Source organism: Lissotriton helveticus, chromosome 7 (genome assembly GCF_964261635.1).
Source record: "Lissotriton helveticus chromosome 7, aLisHel1.1, whole genome shotgun sequence".
Lineage (NCBI taxonomy): Eukaryota > Metazoa > Chordata > Amphibia > Caudata > Salamandridae > Lissotriton > Lissotriton helveticus.
Window position 1 is genome coordinate 1,795,844,980 of NC_136068.1, and position 24,875 is coordinate 1,795,869,854.

Here is a 24,875-nt window from a genome sequence, read left to right on the forward strand (position 1 = left end):
GGCACACTTAAGTTAGAGCTTGCCAAGATTGTTCAAGAACAGGCCCTAGCCCTTGCCAAATTAGAAAAGGAGCAGGCCCTTGCTAGACTGGAAACAGAGCAAGTGAGAGGGAGAAAAGGGGACAAAGGATCCAGTTATTATGCTTTCCTGCATATAATAGAGAGTATTCGAGGTGGGCCACTTGCCCTCGACAATGGGAGACCCCTTCCCATGCCTTTGCCGATTGATGACATTTTCTTCAGATGAACCTCACAAATTAAATCCTAACAGCAAAACAGTGGATGCTCTTTTTACGAATCCCAATACCTCGATATGAATAAAAGCTATGTGTGCGCTCCGCGCCTGAAGAAGCCCCAGGCTAATAGGTCAGTGTGAAGGGGCGAAACACGCGTTGGCTGGAACATGAACTTGTTTTTTTTTTTTTATTCATGAATTCTCTTTGTCCTGAAAGTTCTAAAAACGAGTCACAGTGATGCACAAAAATTACAGAAAATATAATTATCTCTACACAGACTACAACTTTTTTTACCTGTCCTGGCATATCTCTAAGTCGTGGAAATGGAGCAAGCCCTGGCTGAAACAAGACTAGCCATGGAAGAAAAAAACATGTCTTTTGAGCTTAGTCCCAGAGAGTTGGAAATTAGGGCCCTACAAATAGGGTCCATAAACAGTATTGGTGGCAGCGTGGGTAGAAGTTAGGACCCAAGGAATATGGTACCAAAATTCCTCATGGTGGGGGGGGACATTAAGAAATGGCTGGCAGCCTATGAGGCGACAATAACTACGCACAGGGTCCCGCAGGAAATATGGGGAGGTAGTTTATGATAGTTCTTGCCTAAGGTGGGGAGAGATGCCCACATTGCACTGGAGGGGAGGGGCTAGGTGAGTTACTAGGTCAGGAAAGCCATTTTGATCAATAAGTTTGGGGAGATCCCAAACTCCAATCAGAGGGGGTAAATCTCTTACTCTACACTGGCAATACATTGGAGAAGATCCCTCACAATGGGTGAGGGAGATTCGTGTTAGTGTAGGTAGTTCCCCGTGGATCAGGGTACGGAATAGGTCCCATGTTCCTTCTCAAAGTGAGGGGGGAGTCGGGGCGGGCAAAAGGCCAGTATGCTCTATACCCATCCCATGGGCCTGGTGTACTCCCACAGGTAGCGCAAGGTGGGGAAGCCGGTCTGTGCTGAGAGACCATCCACTAAGGGGGATCCCTAGTGGTAGAGGAACATTGAAGGGTGCAAACACAAGGAGCTGAGGGACAGAGCAGTGAAACTTTTCAGACACTCACCCCCAGTCACAGATCTTAGTTGAATCCATCATTGTTCTTTAGCTCACCTTGCAACCTCAGTTCAGACCCAGCCATATGTAAATTAGTCTTGACCCTGTGCCTCATGGGAACAGTCTGCCAAGCCACGTCTTCAATGGACTGGAAACAAGAATCCTGGCACTGGTTAAGGGGTAACACCCCTCATCAGCCAGGTTACCTTGAATACAGTGACAAGGTGAGCAGGGGACCCACGTCTGGGCATACCCTGACAACTTATGGCAAACAAAGCAAACACAAGGATATGATGGATAGAGCGCTGAAACTTTTCAGATACTCACCGCCAGCCACAGATCTGGGTTAAATCCATCATTGTTATTTAGCTCACTTCGTCACCCAAGTTCAGGCCCATATGCTTTTTTTTAACATTTAAATACTGAGTGTTAGTTTTCCTCGCTTGAGACATAGCACAAGTCTCTCTTTTTAGGCTTTTAATATTCCATAACTAGTGTATTGAATTTTAATATGGTTCTCAAATTGCACTTTCAATTTGGCTGAAAGTAATCACGCGCCAATCGCGCTGTTTGTCTAGCGCTCTCCACATTGGGTCAGCTGCCCCAGTGACTGTCTCCCCCGCTTCCAAGAGAAGTGAGGAGTGTGAGAAGCATCCAAACAGCCATCTTTACTCTTCTTGGGGCCTAGTCGTTGGTTGAGCACAAGGTATATATTGTGCACGCCGCCACGGACGTGAAGCAAAGTAAGTCTGCAGGGAGCCTGTCTCTGTCAATTTCAATAATGAATTGCGTTTCTCTACTGCTTTTTTTACCTTTTAAATACTGAGTATTCGTTTTCCACGCTCAAGACATAGCGCAGTCTCTTTTTTTAAGCTTTGAATATTGCATAACTATTGCATTGAATTTGAATATGGTTCTCAAATTGCACTTTCAATTGCACTAAAGTCACTTTATTTGGCTGAAGGTAATCACGCGCTAATCGAGCTGTTTGCCTACCGCTCTGCACATTGGGTCAGCTGCCCTGGTGACTATCTCCTCCGCCTCCCAGAGAAGTGAGTAGTGTGAGAAGCATCCGAGCGGCCATCTTTACTCCTCTTGCGATCTAGTCATTGGCAGGGCACAAGGTGTATAATGTGCACGCCATTGTGAACACGCGGCGGGTGTGCCGCCGAAACTCCACAGTTGCGCCAAAAGCAAGCCTGTCTGTGCCCCATCAGCATCCGGAACACAGCCAGCGCCAGAAATGCTGCCCGTTTTGGTCAAGGGCAGTACTATTCAAGAGACTCGCTCTTGGCGCTCAGCACGCATGTAAGTAAGTGCCTTTTCCACCTACAAACTGACAAATTGAGAGGCCCATAACCTGTAAGAGGTGGAGATATGAATTGAATCTAGAGCAGACCTCAACCGAAAGCAACTATTAGGACGTCTTATCAAGGCTAAGTCCCTTTGCAAGAATGTACAACACATTTATGACCTGATTTGGATTCTCTTTTTATTACAGAAACCTTGCTGGAAGATTGGTGTAACCCAAATATTGCACAAGCACTCCCACCGGGCTACCCTATATCCAGACAAGACGGGCCTAATGCCTGACCAAAGACGTGGTGCCCTCGAAATAATATCAATCAATCAATCAGGTGTTTGTTAAGCGGCACTACTCACCCGTTAGGGTCTCAAGGCGCCTGGGGGTGGGGGGTCACAGGATCCCGTCCATCAAGGAGGGGGTCTGTTGAAGAGACAGGTTTTGAGGTTTCTTGCAAAGATGGTGAGCAGTGTTATCTGCCTGAGGTGGAGAGGAAGGTAGTTACAGGCTCTGGCCGCGCGGAAGGAGAAGGAGCGGCCTCACGATCTTGTCTTTCTGGTGCGGGGGACCACAGCGTAGGAGAGCTGGGCTGATTGTAGTTTCCTTTGGGGTGCTTGGAATTTGACTCTGGTGTTCAGGTATGCTGGTCCGGTGTTGTGGAGGGCCTTGTGAGCGTGGGTTAGCATCTTGAAGGTGACTCTAGCTTCGATGGGGAGCCAATGGAGTGTGGCAGGTGGAGGACCAGTCTTGCAGCAGCGTTTTGGATGTTCTGTAGCTCGCGGCAGGTTTTTGTTTATTCCGGCATAGAGTGTGTTGCAGTAGTTGAGCCTGCTGGTGACCACGGTGTGAGTGATGGTCTTTCTGTGTTCAAGGGGGATCCATTTGAAGGTCTTACTTAGGAGGCGGAGGGGGTGGAAGCAGGAGGACGAGACGGCATTGATCGGGCTGTCCATTTTGAGCTCTGAGTCCAGGATGATTCCCGTTGCGTGCATGGTCTGTGGGGGTGGGCAGACTTCCGAGGGCCGGCGGGCCACCCGGTGTCGTTCCAGGCATCGGGGTTTGGGCCCATGATGAGTACTTCCGTTTTATTGCTGTTTAGTTGTGGACAGCTGTTTTTCTTCCATTTGGCGACGGCTTCCATGACTTCTCAAAAGTTGTGTCTGGCCGTGTTAGGTTCGTTGGATAGGGAGAGGATGAGTTGGGTGTCGTCTGCGTATGACACAATGTTGAGCCCCAATGTTGATTCCCTAGTTACTGACGATGGGGGAGAGCGGAGCCATGTAGACGTTGAAGAGCGTAGGGCTGAGAGAGGGCCCCTGGTGGACTCCGCAGGTGTAAGGTGTAGGTTCCGAGAGTCTGACCTGCTGCAGGAGAGAAAGGAGCGGATCCAGTTGAGGGCCTTGTCTTGGATCCCTGCGTTGTGGAGTCTGCGTAATAAGGTGCGGTGAGAGACTGTGTCGAATGCCGCTGAGAGGTCGAGGAGGATGAGGGCTGCTGTTTCTCCTTTGTCCAGTAAGGTATGGATGTCGTCTGTTGCAGCGGGGAGGGCAGTTTTTTCTGAAGCAGGGTTGGAAGGAGTCAAGGATGTTGTGCTCTTCGATGAATGTGGCGAGTTGGCTGTTTATGGCTTTCTCAATGACTTTTGCTCGTAACAGGAACAGGGAGATGGGTCTGTAGTATTTTAGGTCAGTGGGGTCCGCCGAGGGATTCTTTGGGACGGTTGATCTCAGCGTGTTTCCAGTCGTGAGGGAACTAGGCGGTAGCCAGGGAGCGGTTGATGGTGTGGCAGAGCATGGGTGCGATGGTGTTAGCAGCACTGTTGAAAATGTGGTGGAATAGGGGTCCGTGGGGGCCCCGGAGTGGATTGACTTCATTGTCTTGAGTGTGTCTTCGGTGGTGAGGGCTGTCCAGTTGTCGATCGCTTGCTTCAGAGTGTCGGGGTGGTTGGTGAGGGTTCAGTGTGTTGGTTGTCTTCATCGAAGTTGTCGTAGATGCTCTTGATTTTGTGGTGGAAAAAGGTGCTGAGTTTGTCGCAGAGGTCTTGTGAGCGAGGGATGTCGGTGAACTAGCTGGTGGATTGGGCAAAATCCTTGATGATGTTGAAGAGTTCTTTGCTCTTGTGTGCATGAGTGGAGATTCTGTCTTCAATCGCTTTTTTCCTTGTTTTTCTGATGAGTTGGTGGTGGGCGTTGGTGGCGGCTCTAAAGTTGTTGTGGGCTTCTCTGGATTTGGTGTTCTTCCAGGCCTTTTCGAGGTGGCAGCAATTGCGTCTGGACTCTCGAAGTTCGGTGGTGAATAATCTATTTTTATTGGCGTGGGTGTTGTTTTTTTTCTTGAGGAGGGCTATGGTGTTGACGCAGTCGGAGATCCATCTGCGCAGGGTTCAGGCTGCGGTGTTGGGTTCGTCGTTTTCAGCAATGGTTGGGGTGGAGTTGCCACGTGATGAGGTTAGCTGGTCGTCGGTGATTCTGGTCCAGTTTCTTCGTGGGAGCAGGTGCTGGTGTCTGTGGATTGTGGGTGTTCTGAAGGTGAAGTGGTCAGTCCATGGGAGTTCGGTGCTGTGGCTAAAGGTGATGGAGTTCCCTGTTGTGAAGAGGGGATCGAGGGGGTGCCCTGCTGAGTGTGTGGGTTCGGTCATGCGTGGGATGACGTCCAGGAGGGATGTGGTGCTGGGGTCCAGTTGATTGCCGAGATTGGAAGTTGAGTTATCTCAGTAGGGTGTAGTTGGTGGGCACGATGGCATGCGAGGAGATGAAGTCCATGATGTAGTTGGCGAAAGTCCATCGGGTCCTGTGGGGTCAGTGGATGAGGGTTCCTCAGAGGGTGGAAGCAGGGCTGGTCAGTATCTTGAAGTGAAGGTGTTCCAATAGGTCTGTGGGCTCGTCGGGGAGTGTGGTCAGGGGAAGGGTGGATTTGTGGACGATGGCAATTCCTCCTCCTGGGCAGGTGGGCGGTCCTTTCTGGAGATCTTGTATCCCAGAGGCGATGTCCGGTCCTGAGGTGGGGTTGGTCTACGTTTCGGTAAGAATGGTACGTCCAGGGTGGTGCTGTCAAGGAGGTCCCAGATTTCGGGGGTGTGTTTGTGGAGAGATCGGACGTTGAGGAGGATGCATTGCGGGGTCTACGGTTTGGTTGTGTTCTTGTGGGCAGGTTGCGCTGGGTCCGTGGTCTTTACGGTGCTGCAGGTGTGCCGGCAGCGGTGACAGCTGAAGGGTCTGTGAGTGTCGGCTGGTGATGCTACTTTGCAGTTGTTGCAGCCTTGGTTGAGAGCGTGGCGATGAGGAGATCCAGGGTTCCTTGCGCTGGTCGTAGTCGGGTCGCGGACAAGCGCAGACATGCTTGCCGTTGGCGCGCCGGCAACACGGTCCGCCATTAATTAGGGTTCTGGGAGGGCTGGACAGCTGGGAGGTGGGAGCGGGGAGGTGAGCTGGATTGGGCCGGTCGCACTCGTCGCAGAAAAAGGCAAAAAGAGAGAGAAAATGCAAATAAGGCAGCAAAAGTGCAAGAAAGAGTGGAGGAAAGACACAGAGGACACAAAGGAGAGTGAAAGGGGGAGATTGAGATGAGGGGAAAACAACATAAAATGGAAGAAAGGAGGGAAAAAGCGGAGCGAGAGAATGGAGACAGAGGTCCACTGGACCAACATGGATGAGGCGCAGGTGATACCTGCGGGTGGAGGAGGGCCTTGAACACCAACACTCGAGAGTGCAGGGGCTCGGGGGAAGGCCTCCCTTAATGGTGGAGCTGCGAGGGAGGGAGGGCAATTTCACTGACAATGAGTCAGTGGTCTTACCGTATACTGTAACATGCTAAAATGCTCCATATTTGACCTTACAGAGCTTAAAGGGGCAGAAAGTCTTGATTTCTGCTTTCAACTCGAAAGCTGTCTCCTACGCGGGAGCCCTGATTTATTGGCCCCCAGGCACAAGTCTTAACTTTTTAGACACCTTGGGAGAATATCTGCGCACTCTGGTGGTAAAATACTCCAATTTTACTCTACTTGGAGATTTCAACCTACACTTTGAATCATTTGACACCACAGGAGCAAAAACGTTTCCAGAGATTATAGAGTCTGGGACTGGAGCAGCGGATAGCTCAGCCTGACACACTGCACAGGGAACACTCAGGATGGAATTTGATTATATTCCACCAGACTCAAAGTTGATCTCCGGTCAATATAACCTGGCCTGACCATAAATCTATCCCCTTCATGATAGGACGCTTTAATACAGATCCTACGAAAGATTTTGGACAACTAAGCCATAAAGCTTTGCAAAAATGCAACTAAATGATAACAAATCCTAATTTCCACACTGTGGCAGAATAAGTTAGACCTGCTCTAGTAGGTGACCCCTCACTAGATACACACGCCTTCAACAGCTGGATGGCCTCACTTAGTAACATCTTTGCACCACTTGACACACCACATAGAAATACCACAAATAAAGACTCTGCCCCCTGGTTTACTCCATAGCTAAAAGAATTACAAGGGGATAGCAGAAAGACTGAAACGTAGATAGAGGAAAAACTATAAACCAGAAGAGCTTACACTTTTTAAAGCTGCACTCAAAAACTACCATTAGCAAATCAAATTAGGAAAGAAACCCCACTACGAGAATTTAATTAGACAGGCAGCATCAGATCAGAAAACAATTTTACACACCCTAAAATGCTCGAACACAAGATTCCACCATCACAAATCGTCTGTGATCAGATTGCAGATTTCGTTGATAAAAAAGTCCAAGACTTAGTTAACAACCGTTATGACTGCTAGGAGATCTGACCAGGACAACAGACCTACGCTTAGGTTTTTTTAAGGAGGTAAGTCTGGAGCAGTCTCGCTAAGCTATCCTCTATTGCAAATCATGCCCCCTCTTGACCTGCGCCCTCCAAAGATACTGCATGCTATCATTGATATAATCAATCTGATTATCAACAAAATAATAAACTTCTCATTCTTGCAAGCAGTAGTACCATCTAATTGGAAATCCGGAGCTGTCAAACCTCTCCAAAAAAAGCAACTACCGGATCCCCCAACTCTCTTGAACCGCAGGCCAATTTCCCTCCCACCCTGCATAAGCAAAATAACAAAACAAATCACATACCCAACTGACTGCTTTCTTGCAGGAAGCTAATATTTTACATCCATGTCAATCATGTTTCGGGCCTGGACACTCAACAGATTCGGCACTGCTACACACCATGGAAACGCTAAAATTGACCTTGGATCAAGGGAAGAATACAGTGCTGATTCTGTTGGATCTATCGCCCGCGTTGGACATGGTCGCCCATGGCATCCAGGGAGACTAACTAGAATCTTTCGGCATTTCACATAGGGCCCTGGCCTGGCTGAAATCTTTCTAGAGAATAGAAAACAAATAGTTACCCTCGGTCACTACCAATCGACTGGGAAACCCCTGCTTTCTAGGGTCCCACAGGGCTCGCCCCCAAGCGTAACACTCTTTAATATATACATATGGCCCCTCTGCTCAAACTGATTTCATCTTTTAACATCAAGACTATTTCCTATCCTGATGATACTCATCTAATTCTAACATTAGACTAATATTCTACTCCGGCAAAGGAAAACTTCCAGCACTGCCTCTCCGCCATCATCCACTGGATGGAATCAAACCATCTCAAATGCAATGGCCAAAAATCTGAGATCATGCTGCTCGGCAAATCTAACACCTTTGTGCCAAAAAAGTGGTGGGCGAATGACACTCCACCTCCGTCAAATACAGTGGAAGTTGTGAGGAACTTGGGGATAAGATTTGATACCTCACTATCCTTCCACGGGGAAGCTCTCTCTGCAGCCGGCACATGTTTCCACATGACAAAGTCTCTTAAAAACTTCTTCGATCTGCTACCAGGCATAGTTAGAAAGACAGTTGCAGTGGCCCTAATCCTGTCCTGTCTACATTAGTGCAATGGCCTGTGTGCAGCAGCCAATAAGGTGGTCCTGAAAAAATTACCGATAGCCCAAAATGCAGCAGCCCGCCGGGTACTTAAATTGCCAAGAGGGTCCTCAGCATCTGCAGCTCTGAAGAACCTTCACTGGCTGCCCATACATAAAAGTATCCTTTTGAAGACCTTAGCAATCACCTACAGAACTTTCAGGTCAGCAGGACTTAAATATCTCAGGGCCAGAATCAAACCGTATGTGACCCAACACCTACTAAGATCATCATCTGAAAACTTTCTAGCTCCACCCAGCTTCCGTTTGACGTCCAGAGGGGGCATATTGATGGCAGTCCTATTGACTAAAGCATTGAACAGCTTACCCACCCATCTCAGACTCCCTCAATCAGAATCTAATTTCAAGAAAATCCTGAAAACGTGAATCTTTGTAGCCCCATACAACTTGGTGTTTTCACTCATCGGATTGGTTTGAACGCTATGCTGCTGTCCTATCTTGGTTTTTCCGCATCAGGGCTGCGCTTTAAAAATTTTAGCATTCATTCATTCATATAAATCAGTCTTGACCCTGTGTCTCATGGCAGAAGCAGCCCAAACTGAAAAGCCAGGACTTCCACGGACAGGAAACAAGCATTCTGGGACCAATTTCGGGGTACCACCCCTCATCAGCCAGGCTATTTTGAATCCAGTGGCAAATTGACCAAGGCACCCACATCTGGGTACCCAGCCAACTTAGGGTAACAAAGCAAACACAAGGAGATAATGGGCAGAGCGCTGAAACTTTCAGACACTCACCACCAGTGACAGATCTGGGTTGCATCCATCATTGTTCTTTAGCTCACCTCGCCACCCCAGTTCAGACCCAGCCATATGCAAATCAGTCTTGACCCTGAGCCTCATAGGAACAGTCTACCCAAACTGCCAAGCCAGGTCTTCCCTGTACCGGAACCAGGCATCCTGGGATCAGTTTTGAGGTAACACTCTTCATCAGCCAGGGTAGCTAGAATCCAGTGGCCAAGTGATCAAGAGACCCATGTCTGGGCATACCCTACCACCTTAGGACAAACATAGCAAACACAAGGAGATAATGGGCAGAGTGCTGAAACTTTTCAGACACTGAAACTTTTCAGACACCCCCAGTCACAGACCTGGGTTCAATCCATCATTGTTCTTAAGCTCACAGCTCCCCTGGACCAGAAACAAGCATCCTGGGACCGTTTAAGGGGTAATACCCCTCATCAGCCAGGCTAGCTTGAACCATTGGCAGGTCTTCCCTGGACCGTAAACAGACATCCTGGGACCGGTTTGAGGGCAACAGCCCTAATCAGCTAGGCTAGTTTCAATCTAGGGGCAAATTGAGCAGGGAACCCACTTCTGGGCATATCCTGCCAACTTACAGCAGGCAAAGCAAACACAAGGAGGTGATGGACAGAGCTCTGAAACTTTTCAGACGCTCACCGCCAGCCACAGATCTAGGTTTAATCCATCATCGTTTTTTAGCTCACTTTGCCACCCCAGTTCAGACCCAGCCATATGCAAATCAGTCTTGACCCTGTGCCTCATGGGAAGAATCCAGCCCGAACTGACAAGCCAGGTCTTCCCTGGACCGGAACAGGTATCCTGGGGCCGGTTTCCGGGTAAAACCACTCAAAAGCCAGGCTAGCTTGGATTCAGTGGCAAAGTGAGCAAGGGACCTACCTCTAGGCATACCCTGTCAACCTAGGGCAATGAAAGCAAACAAAAGGAGATGATAGATGGAGAGCTAACATTTTTCATACATTCACCCAGATATGATAATGGTAATGGATTCAACCCAGATCACTGACTGGGGGTGGGTGACTGAAAGGTTTCAACGCTCGGTTCATCATCTCCTTGTGTTTGCAACTTTCGGGGTTGGGAGCCCGGAACCGGCATCTCATTAGTTCAAGATGAGATGAGATGCTACTCTCAAAGCGGGGGCGCAAGCCCCCTTCTTAACCTGGTAAGAAGGAAAGCGACAGAAAGGTGCAAGTCATCTGAGGTCATTGGCCCCAACTTTCTGGAGCCACTAAGGGCCAAGTTCTATGGGTAACTGGGTGCTTGGTCATGGACGCTGATTTTTATTGCCGCCCTTTGCCATGTGCTGTTTCAGTGAAATAAGGTGGCCTGGGGTTAGAGACAGAAGCCAGACCCACAGGACAGACAGGGCCACACCACAGGGTGGGCCACGAGAGTGGCATAGAGATAATACTGGGATCATGGTGCTTAGAGCTGGCAGGTACCACAGCAGTGCTGGGCTAGCGTCCAGGCTCTATCACCCTAAGCAGGGACGTTGCCAACGGGATAATTAAACTACCAGCTTTGGGCTGGGAGAGGTCATGTCCCTAACAAAATTGCTTTTTTTCCGCATGGTTTTTGCTGATTCTCTTTTCGTGCCTGAGGCACCTGGGCACTTTGCCAATGTAATGCAGTGTCAAAGCGGGGGCTGCCTTCCGACACGTTCTAGGAAGTGGTGCTTACTTGATTGGATTAGGTGCTGTACCTGGGAGTACATTGTAAAGACGTACACCACATACCCAGGGCAGGAACTGAATTGGCTACTAGTGGGCCGCAGAACTCATTGTGCCACCCACAAGAATAGCCTTTCAAACATGTCTCAAGCCTGCCATTACAGGCCTGTGTGTGCGCAGTTGCACTTATGCTCAGGTTGTCATTCCTAAACCTTTAGCCAATGCTGAGGGGGCAGTCCACTACCACCTGGTCACCACTAGGGTAAGTCCCGAGGGGTGGGGCAAATGGTAGGGGAAAAGCAGAGCAGGTGCACAGGTGTGTTCCCTGCCCTGGTAGTGAATAATCTCCAAGTGGGGTTTTCCTACCTAGGAAGTCTTCTTTTTCCATGAGTCAACATGGGGGAATTGCTGAATTACTGTTTTATCGTACTCCATGGAGTAGCCTCATGGTGTTTTAAAACATGTCCCAAGCCTGCCATTGCAGGCCTGGGTTTGCGCATATGAACTTATTCTCAGGTTGGTCTTTCTAAATCGTTGGCCAATGCTAGGGCACCTTACACTAACACTAAAGCACCTCAGGATGAATTCTGGGCTGGGGGGTGGAGTAACTGATGGGTGAAAGGCAGGGCAGTACACATGTGTTCCCTATCCACATAGTGAAGAACCCCAATGAGGTTTTCTCTCCTCATAGGTTAACATGGAGGAATGGCTGAGATTAATTTAAGCTGCAATGGTGGCTTATAGAGGAGCAACCTCATATTGTTTTTTATCATTAGATTCACAATTACAACTCCTCCCTTGTGGTATGGGTGGATTTGTCATCAATAGGAAATCCACTTCTAGAAAGTGGGCATTTCTCTGCACTAAACTCTTTTGTGTGTCTTGTTAACTCCAGTCCACACTGGAGGCTGGAAAAGCACATCTATGCATTCCCCAGACACAGCCTTAAACATTTGGCATTTATTTAGTGTGTTTTGATATCGCTCACAGCTACCCCAACGGGGTGTCCCGGCGCTCCTGTTCACTAAATACAGCCTAAGATGGTTGTTTGAGGCGGGAGAAGATCAACAGAAAAGGTGTGTTTTAAGTGCTCTCCGGAAAGGTTGTTCCTCTTTAATCAGTCGGATGGCATTCGGAAGTTTGTTCCAGAGGGCCGCAGTCAGCACTGGAAAAGTTTTACCACCGGAGCGAGTTTTCCTGAATCTAGGAACAGTGATAAGGTTTTTAGATGAGGAGCGCAAAGTCCTAAAATTATTATAGGGGATTAAGCAAGAGGACAGATAGGCAGAGCCTTTGCCTTGCATAGCCCGGTGTGCTAATACCAAGGCTTTAAATTCAGCCCTTTTATGCAATGGCAACCAGTGAAGTGCACGGCGGTGGGGGGTAATGTGCTCACGTAGTGGAAGACCAGTAACCAATCGCACTGCCGCATTCTGTACAATCTGGAGGCGATGACTGAGCCCTACAGATAGACCAGAATAAAGGCCGTTAGCGTAGTCCAGGTGCGAGGTAATTAACGCCTGGACTACGGTCTTCCTGGTGTTACTAGGCAGAAAATGAATGAACTTTTTTATCATTCTGATCTTAGCTAGGCATGCAGCGGAGACTGTGTGCACTTGATGTTGAAATGTTAGGTTAGAGTCCCATCTCACTCCAAGATTCCTCACAGAGTCTTTAGGGAGAGGAGGGGCACTTAAATCGATAGGCCACCAGATGTTAGGATCCAAGGGAGATGGCTGGTGAAAAAAGAGAACCTCCGTTTTCCCAGCATTCAGCCTTAGGAAATTATTGTCCATCCATTGGGCAATTGAGCGGAGGCAGTTTTTTAAAGGATCGAATGTTGAGGAGGAAATGTTATTAAATGAAAACAAGAGCTGGATAACATCAGCGTAGGAGGTGACCTTTATATCAGTTTGGGCGATGATATCGAAAAGTGGGGAAAAATAGACATTAAATAAAAGAGGACTCAGCGAGGCATGCCACTGGAATGACCGGCCTCTGCCATTTGAGGACTTGACTGGATAGATTGGAGCGAGAGTGTTTGACACTTGGCATCCTTGACTCCAGATCATGGCCCTACAACAGATTAGGATCTGCATTCCAAAGCCTTATGGCAGACAGGACTGAATTTAGGGAAGACATCTGTGGTTCAAAGAGAACCCTCATAACCACATCCACAATCAAAGACACCCTACAGCATACCTACTTCTGCCATACTTCAGCAGGGCAGAGATACACTTGCAGGGACATGGGACCAGACATCCTGAACTGTGAGGTGCAAACTGACAAAGGAATCTGTTGTGCACAAGAAAAAAACTGCCATTGGAAGGAACAGTCCACCCTAACTGAATAGTGGCTGGCCTGGGCTGACTACCTACTGCTGTGTGGCACCCTGAAAAGTGCTCACCAGGGGGTTGTTGGCTTGCCCCCTGTTCTTTGTGCAGGTCTCAGTGACATCAAAGACCTCATGTGAGGGACCTACACCAGCTATGTGTTTCACCTGGAGAGCGGTGCCCTATCAAGCGTCAACTTTGTCTGCTGGATCCTGACTGCAGCTCGATGTGAGCGTGGAACTAAGTACTGTGCCATGTGTGGCGCCCCCAAACTGTGCCCACATCCAAGGAGTGTGGCCCCTGCATCATGGGTTCTAAGCACACACAATCCTCCCATTAGCAGTGAGCGGATTTACCGGTTGCAGAACTCAGCGTGGCCCACTTCATCATTCCTAACTCGAAAACACTTCAACTGCATGCTCACTGCATGCAGTGTCTGATTCACAGGTTGCAACCCTCGGAAGGAAACCACATCCATACTGGTGCCTCATTCTTCCCCATGCAGTTCTACTGAACTTGTGCATGTTTGTGTGGGACTGGATTGTCTGGTGCCACTTATATCATTGCACACCAGATGAGCCACATTTCAGGGAAGTACAGCAACCCCGACTGTGGGTTGATTGTAAGCAGATTGTCTGGTGCAACTCGTATCATTGCATACCAAAAGTTATGCCTCGTTCTAGGGGGTTGCGACGAACCCAACAGTGGGCTGATTGTACCCGGATTGTCTGTTGTGACTCGTATCATCACATACCAGATGTTGTGCCTCATTCAAGGCAGGTATGGCAAATCTTACTGAGGGCTGATTGTGACCAGTTTCTCAGGTTTGACTCATATCATCGAGCACCAGTCGTTGTGACTAATTCTTGGGAGACATGGCAATCCCGAATGTGGGTTGATTGTGACCAGATTGTTTGTTATGACATGTATCATCACGCAACAAACGTTGTGCCTCTTTTGCAGGGATGTACAGTGAACCCAACCTTTGGTTCATTGTGACCCGATTGTCTGGTCTCAGATCAACACGCACCAGAAATTGTGTATACCCTCCCGTGGGTTGCGGGGGACAGCTGGACCCCCAACTCACAGAGTGTTCTGGATGGGGCCTGGGTGGTGAAAGTAAATGATTGGGCTGAGAAACACTTCCGAGAGCAATCAGAAGCAGGTCGAAAGACTGCGTGACCCCCTGACCCCCTGCGCTTCCCAGAATTTGGCTGGTGGCAGGAGGCAAATTAAGGGACCTCTTCATTAAACTGGGATAGCCTCTAGATGTTTCTACTTAACATAAAGTGGGTGGACTTCCCAAGTGGTGTCCAACACCCATTTGTCGACTCTTGCCTGGTTACCCCAACAGTTACTCTAGCCTTCTCCTCTGGCCCCTGACTGTGTGTGACTTCAGCCTTCAATTGGTAGTGTAAGGGGTGGGAGTTTTTTACTCTAACCTGTGTGCAGAGTAGAGGGGGTAACAGAGAGGTGTGGGAGGGACTGTGCCATGGGGTCCGCATTCATATTATCAAATGACCTACTGGATATCATTTGCACAGCGTTAAACTGCTGCGTGCATGTGTGCAAGTGTGCTTCATACAGACTAACCGATATCCTTTGCACTGCGTTACAGTGCCGTTTGAGTGTGCTGTATGAGAACGTTCTGCTAATATTTGCATCGTGCTGTAGAGTTGTTACTTGTATTGTTTCATTACCTAACAAATACTCCATTTTTGATATTCGTTTTAACCGTACGGCCTTGGCCCACGGTGCTGATGAAAGGTATAATAGATTCCTGTGTGTAAACATTCCTGATATCATTGTGACCTGAGGTGCACACTAGGAATTTGTGGATCTGATTTGTGTTATTTTCCAGGGTGAGCCAGGCTCTGAAAAAGTATTGCACCGTATAAGGGTGCTTGGGTAAAATAGAATGTTGCCCAATTGTGAATGTTACTGATGTCATTTTAAACTGTTGGGACTAGTACTGCTAGTAATATTTCGAAGTGTGATTATGCCCAGAAATACATGATGCTCCTGTTGTGTTAATTAATGTGTGTGTGGAATATAATCTTTATTTACTTACACCACATGTGAAGTCTCTTTTGTGACACTCAGTGTATGGTGTATTTATTGTGTGAGAGTGCTGTACCAATGCTTTACACGTTACCTCTGTGTTAAGTCTGACTGCTCAATGCCAAGCTACCCAACGGTGAGCGCAGGTTTTACAGTGAGTGAAATCACCTAACCCTGACGGGAGTGGTAGGGTCTGCCTAGCTTAGGCAAAATCTCAGCCAACCTGAAAGAACCACTTTCAACACAATCCATTACACTAACAGCTGCTATTATAGTCAGCACCGGTGGTTACATTCTTAGCATCAAAAGCAAGGATTTAATAAGTGTGCATTCTGAGAGACTCTTTGGCACTTTTCATTAGGATAACAGGAAGTGTGAACAAATGGTAACTTCTATTGTCAACACTCAGAAGAGGTCCCCATCTGGCACTTTTCATGTGCCCTATATTCAGAACACAGACAACTTAATACATCTGTCCGTGTATGAGGAATGTATTAATTATTTCAATTTAAAAATAAACACTGTCATACTGAGCAGATGTGCAATAGGAATATGATTTTACCTTCAAAACAAAGAGAAGCCAGAAAGCAGGCGACAGAAAAAGCAGTCCTCATGCTGATTGTAATAACGTCTGGAAGTATCCAGTTATGTTCTGATTACAGAGTTCCTTGAGGTATAGTTCCTGTGCTCACTAAAACACAGTAGAAGAAAGAAATAAGAAGCTACACTAATCTGAAGAAATTACACAATTTAATTTGCAACTAAAACAATTATAATGCAACATCAGTTTTTCAGCTTTTATAAATGTGTGGTTCTTAAAAGCTCTATTCAGAGTGAATTGACTTATGTCTGCTAACTACACTTCATGCCTTTAGTTGATCCAGCTCAGCTGCTGAGTTGGATTGATAAATAAAAAATAAAAAATCTCAGTGGGCAAACTGACCCAGCAGCAAATAGTAGATGTAGTACCCTCCAAAAACAAAACGTAAAAGTATTTTTTAATGACCATAAGGATTGGGGGGAGAAGGTGGAATTAAGGAATGGGAAATGGGTGAGGGGGGAGGGAGTAATTGAGGCACAAATGGCAGCTGCTGGACACCCAAAAATGAGGTACCGGTAGAGGTAAGTGAACAACAGAGTAGAGGGTGAGTATGGGGGCAAGTGAGAGGAAGCAATAGGGGTATGTACTGAGGACAGGCAATTCAGCAATATTGAGAGAGCAAATAAACACATGCATTCTCATGGATTGCTTCATGACAAAGCAAAAAGTAGTTCCATAAGTATGAGCATTAGAAGAATACAAGCCGGGATTCCAGGAGCATGCAAGTTCCTTTAGTTTGAGAGGAACTGGAATACCAAAGGATTGAGGATCACTACCCCAGCCAGTGATCCTAAACATGTAGTTCGGCCAATATAATGGGCAAATTTTTAACTGTAATCAGTGTTGGACTAGCCGTAACTGGCAACAGAAGTTTTCCCATGGGCTGGAAGGGTGGGGGCTGGTTTTGGAACAGTGGGCGCCGTTTTTGTTACTGCGGAACCGTTTTGTAGCAGTGCTGCAATGTTGGCCCCATGTAACAAAAGCAGCAGACATGTTTCCCACCGGCATCTACCCCATTCCCAGGACCCGGTCCGACTTAATTGCCAGGGCTGATTTGCGTTCTCAGTCTGGTTCTGAGTGTAACATTAAAAAGCATTGAAGGGAGACCAAAACGTCTCTGAAATCACCAGGATGTTATTTTACTGTAGGAACAGCAAATAAACATTGACAAAGCCATAGGTCTTGCCTTGAGACATACAAACTAGACAAAGCAGGTTAGTTCAGCACTCTCAAGCAACCGTATAGATATCCAAAGTGTAATGGACAAGTGTACCCAACACTAATTATACAACAGACATATTTTTCAAGGAATAATTTCCAGGAAGACCAATAATATCCTTTCACCAAATAAAGCTACTCACAAATAGTTCACAGAATCGAAATTTTCCTAGCTTAGTAACGGTAAGTTTCGATTCTATTAAGGACGCGGAGGCGAGGATTATGCTTTTCCTTTTCTTCGCTTTTATTTCCATAATTTTCACAGCAGCCCAGAAAAGCTCAATAAATGCTTATGTGTACCAAAACCAGGTAAAGCAAGCATTCAACAGTAAAACAACAGAATTTTTGTGTCCAGCAAACTACAGTTCCCATCATTCCATGTGGGCATAGTCCAACCATAGTCCTACAACAGTGTCCATAACATGTAGATAGGTCCTCCATCTTAGGTTCTCCTCCTCTTTCTTTGCGCGAGTCACGCTCCCATCTTACTGATCTGGCTTCGGACCTTCATTCCCTACCAGGAAAAAACAACAGCGTAAGCGTCCGAAAACCATACATTGAAAATTACGTACTGCACCAACATCACATCTAGAAGTCAACACTGTCCTAGAAATACGGTAATCACTTTACTTACTGCAGTACGGGTGGGAGAAAATCCTCCGGAGGAGATTGGGTGGGATAATCCTCGCCTCCGCATCCTTAATAGAATTGAAACTTACCATTACTAAGCTAGGCAAATTTCGATTCTATGTCAGGACTGGAGGCTTCGGATTATGCTAGTTCAAAGCTTACTCACCACCAAATGTGCAATATCCACCACTGGTTTAATGTAGAACCTTTTAAAGGTGGAGTCTGAAGACCAATCTGCTGCACGCATCAAGTCTTCCAGACGTGCTCCCAGGGTAAATGCCTTATAGGCCATCGCTCCCCTAGCTGAGTGTGCTCCAAACAAACTAGTGTCAATACCTGCTTCCTGCATGACCCATCTCACCCAACAAACAATGGTGGGCAAAGAGGCAGCCTTGTGTGGCTTCCTTAGTGCAATAAGTAGTTGTAATTCGCCCAGAGGACGAAGTTCCAGGGTCCCGTCTTCGTACGCTTTCAGGCACTGAACCACACACAGCTTGGGAGTATCTACAAACGCTGGGTAAGAAATTGCCCTCGATGCAGACTTTGTGCGACGTCCCACAGTAAATGTGACCCCGTCCGGGGAGAAGACTCTTGCCGTAATGTCCAGGGCCCGAACATCCGACACACTGCGACAAGATACCAAAGACAAAAGCATGGCCAGTTTGGCCGACAACTCCTTCAAAGAGAGATACTTATTAGGCTGCCAAGACAGAAATAAATTCAAAACAACATTATCGTCCCAAAGGACCGAGTAGCGTGGTTCTGGGGGCAAAGAAAGACGGATACCCCGTAGGAGCCGACAGACAAAGGGGTGCTCCCCGACTCGGGAGCCTTCCACAGGGTAATGAGCAGCCGAAATCGCAGAGCGCACTGCGTTAATGGTGCGATAAACCAGCCCTTCGGAGGCCAATTTGGACAAAAAATTTAATTTGGGAACAACTCCCGCGACCATGGGATCCAAACCCCGTCGAAGACACCAACGCACCCACCTATTCCAGGCGGAACGATAGCGCTTTGCAGTGCTTGCGGCCCAGGCCTTGGACATGAAGTTCTCAGCTTGTCCCGAAAGGCCCGGGAGCGACCTGCGTCGCCTGAAAGCCGCCAAGCCATGAGTTGCAGAGACCCCTGATTATGAGGGGATGTGACGACTCCTCCGGATTCAGAAGAAGACGATGAAACCGGGGGAGTAGGATTGGAAAATCCCAAGAAAGTTCCCGAAAAACTGGAAACTAGACTTGAGACCTCCAAACCGGCGTGATGATCACCAGTTCTGCCTTCTGACGGCGCAACTGGGCCGCCATCCGAACCACCATCGAAAAAGGAGGGAACGCATATGCTTTTTCCTGACTCCAATCCTGCAGAAAAGCATCCGTTGCCTCCGCCAGAGGATCCGGCCTCCAGCTGAAGAATCGAGGAAGTTGGTGATCCAGACGGGATGCAAACAGGTCCACTGAAAAAGGACCCCAGAGTAAATTCAATCGCCTGAACACTTCGACGTCCAGTTTCCACTGGCTGGAATCCCACAGATGTCTGGGGTGCCAGTCCGCTACTTGGTTGGCTCAGCCCGGCAGGTACTCCCCTGTCACGGAAACATGATGGGCCAGGTAGTAGTCCCAAAACTCCTTCTCCAAATTCGCTAGTGCTCGGGACCGAGGACCGCCCAGGTGGTGGACGTATCGAACCGCGGAGACATTGTCCATTCGCAGGAGAACGCATGAGCGTACTGAGTCCCGGGTCCAGCAGCGCACTGCGAAAGAACCCGCCAACAGTTCCAGGCAATTGATATGCAAGGCCTGTTCCTCTGAAGACCAAGCGCCGCCTGTGGAGAAATCCCCGCAGCGGGCGCCCCAACCTGACCGGCTGACGTCGGATTCTATTACTAGATCTGGGATGGAGCCAAAAATCGCCCGTCCGTTCCAAGCCTCCATGTGAGTGAGCCACCAAGACATTTCGTCTTTCACCTCCGCAGACAGAGGAACCAACCGATCGTACGACATACCCTTCCTGAGGTGATGCGCCTAGGCGTTGGAGAGCTCGGTAATGAAGGGGCCCCGGAAAGATTGCCTGGATGGACGAGGAGAGAAGCCCTGCTACCCTGGCAATCTGACGGAGGGACGTGTGGGATTTTACAATCGTATGTCGCAAGATATGTTTGATCTAGGCCATCTTCCGAGACGGAAGGCTCAAGGAGGCTTGCAAGGAGTCCACCACGAAACCCAGAAAAACTACTTTCTGAGACGGAGAGAGGACAGACTTGTCCTTGTTGATGACAAAACCTAACCCCTGCAGCAGGGTAACCGTCTGGTAAAGCTGAAGTCGCAGTTGCTCAGGACATGGGCCATCAAGAGGATGTCGTCCAGATAGATGATCATCAGAATACCCTGACTCCGTATGAATTCCACTGCCGGATGGAGTATCTTGGTGAAGCACCGAGGGGCAGAGGAAAGTCCGAACGGAAGGGCCGTGAACTCGAGCACTTGACCCCTCCAGAGAAATTGGAGGAAACGACGGTGAGGAGGGTGGATGGGCACCACTAAGTACGCATCCTTGAGATCTAGGCGCACCATCCAATCTTTCGGAAGAAGAACATCCTGAAGGAGATGGATTCCCTCCATCTTGAAATGCCGGTAGACCAACCATCCATTGAACTCTTTGAGGTTGATAACCGGTCTCTTGCCCCCGTCTGTTTTTTCCACCAGGAAAAGATTGCTGAGGAAGGCTGCCGGATGCAGAACTGAACGACAAATGGCCCCCTTGCGCTGGAGTTCCGATACCTCTCTGTCGATCAGTTGCGCATCCTCCCCTGTAAACACGAGAGGCCATGGGGGCCGGGATTGATGGGGGCAATTGTAGAACTCTATGTGGAAACCGTGGATCATTTGCAAGACCCACGCGTCCGCTGTAATGGCCGCCCACGCGTCTAAAAAAGCCGCAGCCGGCCGCCAATGCGCACCTGCTCCGCAGGGATGACACTTACCTCCGGAATTGTTGCCGCCGGAATTATTCTTGAAGCCTCCCCGGCCTCGGAAACGTTGACCCCGGGAGGGGTAAAAGTTGGTATAATTGGCTGAGTTGTTGTACTACCCTCGCCCGGAGCCTTCACCCTTGGTAAAGTTTTGACCGCCACGGCCGGTCGCGAGGCCCCTACCGCGACCGGCCCCGCGAGAGAAACGCTGTTGGACTGGGCCTTGTCTAGGGAAGTGAAGGTCGATACGAACTTGCCCAATTCTTTAATGAACGGGTCCCCGAAGAGACCTCCTTGGGCCACCGCTTCTGCCACCGAGGAGGCCAAGTCCCCCAACTTCGGGTCCAATTTGATTAGAAGTGAGCGCCGCCGCTCCGTCGAGAGGGCGCAGTTGGCGTTCCCCAGGAAGATGACCACCCTCTGCGCCCAATTCGGCAGGACCTCCGGTGAGATCACGGCCCCAGACACCTTTGCCTCCTCTGCCATGTCAAGGATTTTAGTAATGGGTCCTATAGCGTCCAACAGTTTATCCTGACAGGAACGCCAGGAGCGGTCAATACCCTTGCGGGGATCCTTTACAAATTTTGCAAGAAAAGTGGCCATCTTAGAATCTAGCTCGGGCGTCATAGCTACCTTGCCCTCCAAAGTAGGTGGGGGACATTCTCCCCGCAGGCAACTCCGCGCCTCCTTCGCATTGTGTTCCTCTGTTTTATCTGTGCCTGATTGTGCCTGTGCCTGTGCCTGTGCCTCTGCCCACCCCAACCTCGTCCAGTTTCCTTTCGTTATTGCTGCCATCTTGTTGTTGTTTTGCCTTACAGCCCGCCCCTCCACCCCGCGCCCGCCTCCCAGCTGACCCTCCCTCCCACAGGAAAGGTTAGGTCGACCTCGTTGACCACAGCGTTGTGACCGTCCTGACTCCGTCGGTAGTGGTCGCTCCCCTCGCTCCCTGGCTCCTGCTGGTATCGTAGCACTTCATTTGTAACATTGACTGATGCTGGTATCGTAGCGCTTCATTCCTAACATTGACTGGTGCTTTAATTTCGACTGAGCTCCGTCCTGATCACCTAAATTTGCCGCATTGCCTAATTACAGCGTAACGCTATTGTGTTTGCATATTGTAGCGCTTGTGTGCCAGCGTAGCGCTTTTACAGGCTCGCATTGTGTTCCTCTGTTTTATCTGTGCCTGATTGTGCCTGCGCCTCTGCCCACCCCAACCTCGTCCAGTTTCCTTTCGTTATTGCTGCCATCTTGTTGTTGTTTTGCCTTACAGCCCGCCCCTCCACCCCGCGCCCGCCTCCCAGCTGACCCTCCCTCCCACAGGAAAGGTTAGGTCGACCTCGTTGACCACAGCGTTGTGACCGTCCTGACTCCGTCGGTAGCGATCGCTCCCCTCGCTCCCCTCACTCCCTGGCTCTTGCTGGTATCGTAGCACTTCATTTGTAACATTGACTGATGCTGGTATCGTAGCGCTTCATTCCTAACATTGACTGGTGCTTTAATTCCGACTGAGCTCCGTCCTGATCACCTAAATTTGCCGCATTGCCTAATTACAGCGTAACGCTATTGTGTTTGCATATTGTAGCGCTTGTGTGCCAGCGTAGCGCTTTTACAGGCTCGCATTGTGTTACTCTGTTTTATCTGTGCCTGATTGTGCCTGCCCCTCTGCCCACCCCAACCTCGTCCAGTTTCCTTTCGTTATTGCTGCCATCTTGTTGTTGTTTTGCCTTACAGCCCGCCCCTCCACCCCGCGCCCGCCTCCCAGCTGACCCTCCCTCCCACAGGAAAGGTTAGGTCGACCTCGTTGACCACAGCGTTGTGACCTTCCTGACTCCGTTGGTAGCGGTCGCTCCCCTCGCTCCCTGGCTCCTGCTGGTATCGTAGCACTTCATTTGTAACATTGACTGATGCTGGTATCGTAGCGCTTCATTCCTAACATTGACTGGTGCTTTAATTTCGACTGAGTTCCGTCCTGATCAACTAAATTTGCCGCATTGCCTAATTACAGCATAACGCTATTGTGTTTGCGTATTGTAGCGCTTGTGTGCCAGCGTTTCAGAAAGGGGGTGGTGATGGACAGAGCATCTGAGTTAAACAGAACACTCATACCCAGTCAAAAGATCAGGGCTTGATCGATCACCGTTTTTTAGCTCACTGCACCATCCCAGTTCAGAACCTGGCTACATGCAAATTAGTCTGTCCCTTGCCCAGTGCATCATGGGAACAGGGCAGACCAAACTACTAAGCCAATTCTTTACTGGAAAGGAAACAAGCTTCCGGGGACCGGTTTCTGGCATTGCAGCCGTCTTTGGCCCAGCTTGCTTGAATCCTGATGGTGCAGTGAGCAAGGGACTCACAACTGAGCATACCCTGCCACTCCTCTAGTGGCCAAAACGATTCAGAAAGGGGGTGGTGATGGACAGAGCATCTGAGTTAAAACAGAACACTCATACCCAGTCAAAAGATCAGGGCTTGATCCATCACCGTTTTTTAGCTCACTGCACCATCCCAGTTCAGAACCTGGCTACATACAAATTAGTCTGTCCCTGGCCCAGTGCATCATGGGAACAGGGCAGACCAAACTACCAAGCCAATTCTTTACTGGAAAGGAAACAAGCTTCCGGGGACCGGTTTCTGGCATTGCAGCTGTCTTCGGCCCGGCTTGCTTGAATCCTGATGGTGCAGTGAGCAAGGGACTCACAACTGAGCATACCCTGCCACTCCTATAGTGGCCAAAACGTTTCAGAAAGGGGGTGGTGATGGACAAAGCATCTGAGTTAAACAGAACACTCATACCCAGTCAAAAGATCAGGGCTTGATCCATCACCGTTTTTTAGCTCACTGCACCATCCCAGTTCAGAACCTGGCTACATGCAAATTAGTCTGTCCCTGGCCCAGTGCATCATGGGAACAGGGTAGACCAAACTACCAAGCCAATTCTTTACTGGAAAGGAAACAAGCGTCCTGATCACCTAAATTTGCCGCATTGCCTAATTACAGCGTAACGCTATTGTGTTTGCATATTGTAGCGCTTGTGTGCCAGCGTAGCGCTTTTACAGGCTCGCATTGTGTTCCTGTTTTATCTGTGCCTGATTGTGCCTGTGCCTCTGCCCACCCCAACCTCGTCCAGTTTCCTTTTGTTATTGCTGCCATCTTGTTGTTGTTTTGCCTTACAGCCCGCCCCTCCACCCCGCGCCCGCCTCCCAGCTGACCCTCCCTCCCACAGGAAAGGTTAGGTCGACCTCGTTGACCACAGCGTTGTGACCGTCCTGACTCCGTCGGTAGCGGTCGCTCCCCTCGCTCCCTGGCTCCTGCTGGTATCGTAGCACTTCATTTGTAACATTGACTGATGCTGGTATCGTAGCGCTTCATTCCTAACATTGACTGGTGCTTTAATTTCGACTGAGCTCCGTCCTGATCACCTAAATTTGCCGCATTGCCTAATTACAGCGTAACGCTATTGTGTTTACATATTGTAGCGCTTGTGCCAGCGTAGCGCTTTTACAGGCTCGCATTGGTTCCTGTTTTATCTGTGCCTGATTGTGCCTGCGCCTCTGCCCACCCCAACCTCGTCCAGTTTCCGTTTGTTATTGCTGCCATCTTGTTTTTGTTTTGCCTTACAGCCCGCCCCTCCACCCCGCGCCCGCCTCCCAGCTGACCCTCCCTCCCACAGGAAAGGTTAAGTCGACCTCGTTGACCACAGCGTTGTGACCGTCCTGACTCCGTCGGTAGCGGTCGCTCCCCTCGCTCCCTGGCTCCTGCTGGTATCGTAGCACTTCATTTGTAATATTGACTGATGCTGGTATCGTAGCGCTTCATTCCTAACATTGACTGGTGCTTTAATTTCGACTGAGCTCCGTCCTGATCACCTAAATTTGCCGCATTGCCTAATTACAGCGTAACGCTATTGTGTTTGCATATTGTAGCGCTTGTGTGCCAGCGTAGCGCTTTTACAGGCTCGCATTGTGTTACTCTGTTTTATCTGTGCCTGATTGTGCCTGCGCCTCTGCCCACCTCAAACTCGTCCAGTTTCCTTTCGTTATTGCTGCCATCTTGTTGTTATTTTGCCTTACAGCCC

The 24,875-nt window shown here is 49.0% G+C and overlaps 1 protein-coding gene across 18 annotated transcripts in view; it reads right to left on the reverse strand.

The window, feature by feature from the left end:
- Positions 1-24,875, reverse strand: part of LOC144770773 (phospholipase A2 inhibitor NAI-like) — a 1,245,443-nt gene that overhangs the window by 1,178,474 nt on the left and 42,094 nt on the right. For 17 of the 18 annotated variants that reach the window (XR_013599013.1, XR_013599018.1, XR_013599014.1 and 14 more), the window contains exon 2: positions 15,949-16,077. The exons of the other annotated variant lie outside the window; for it this stretch is intronic. Coding sequence is in view for 9 of the 17 variants with exons in the window: in XM_078655522.1 (XP_078511648.1) it covers positions 15,949-16,000 (52 nt within the window). In the remaining 8 variants the exon portion in view is untranslated. The remainder of the gene's footprint in view (positions 1-15,948; positions 16,078-24,875) is intronic. 18 annotated transcript variants of the gene reach the window in all.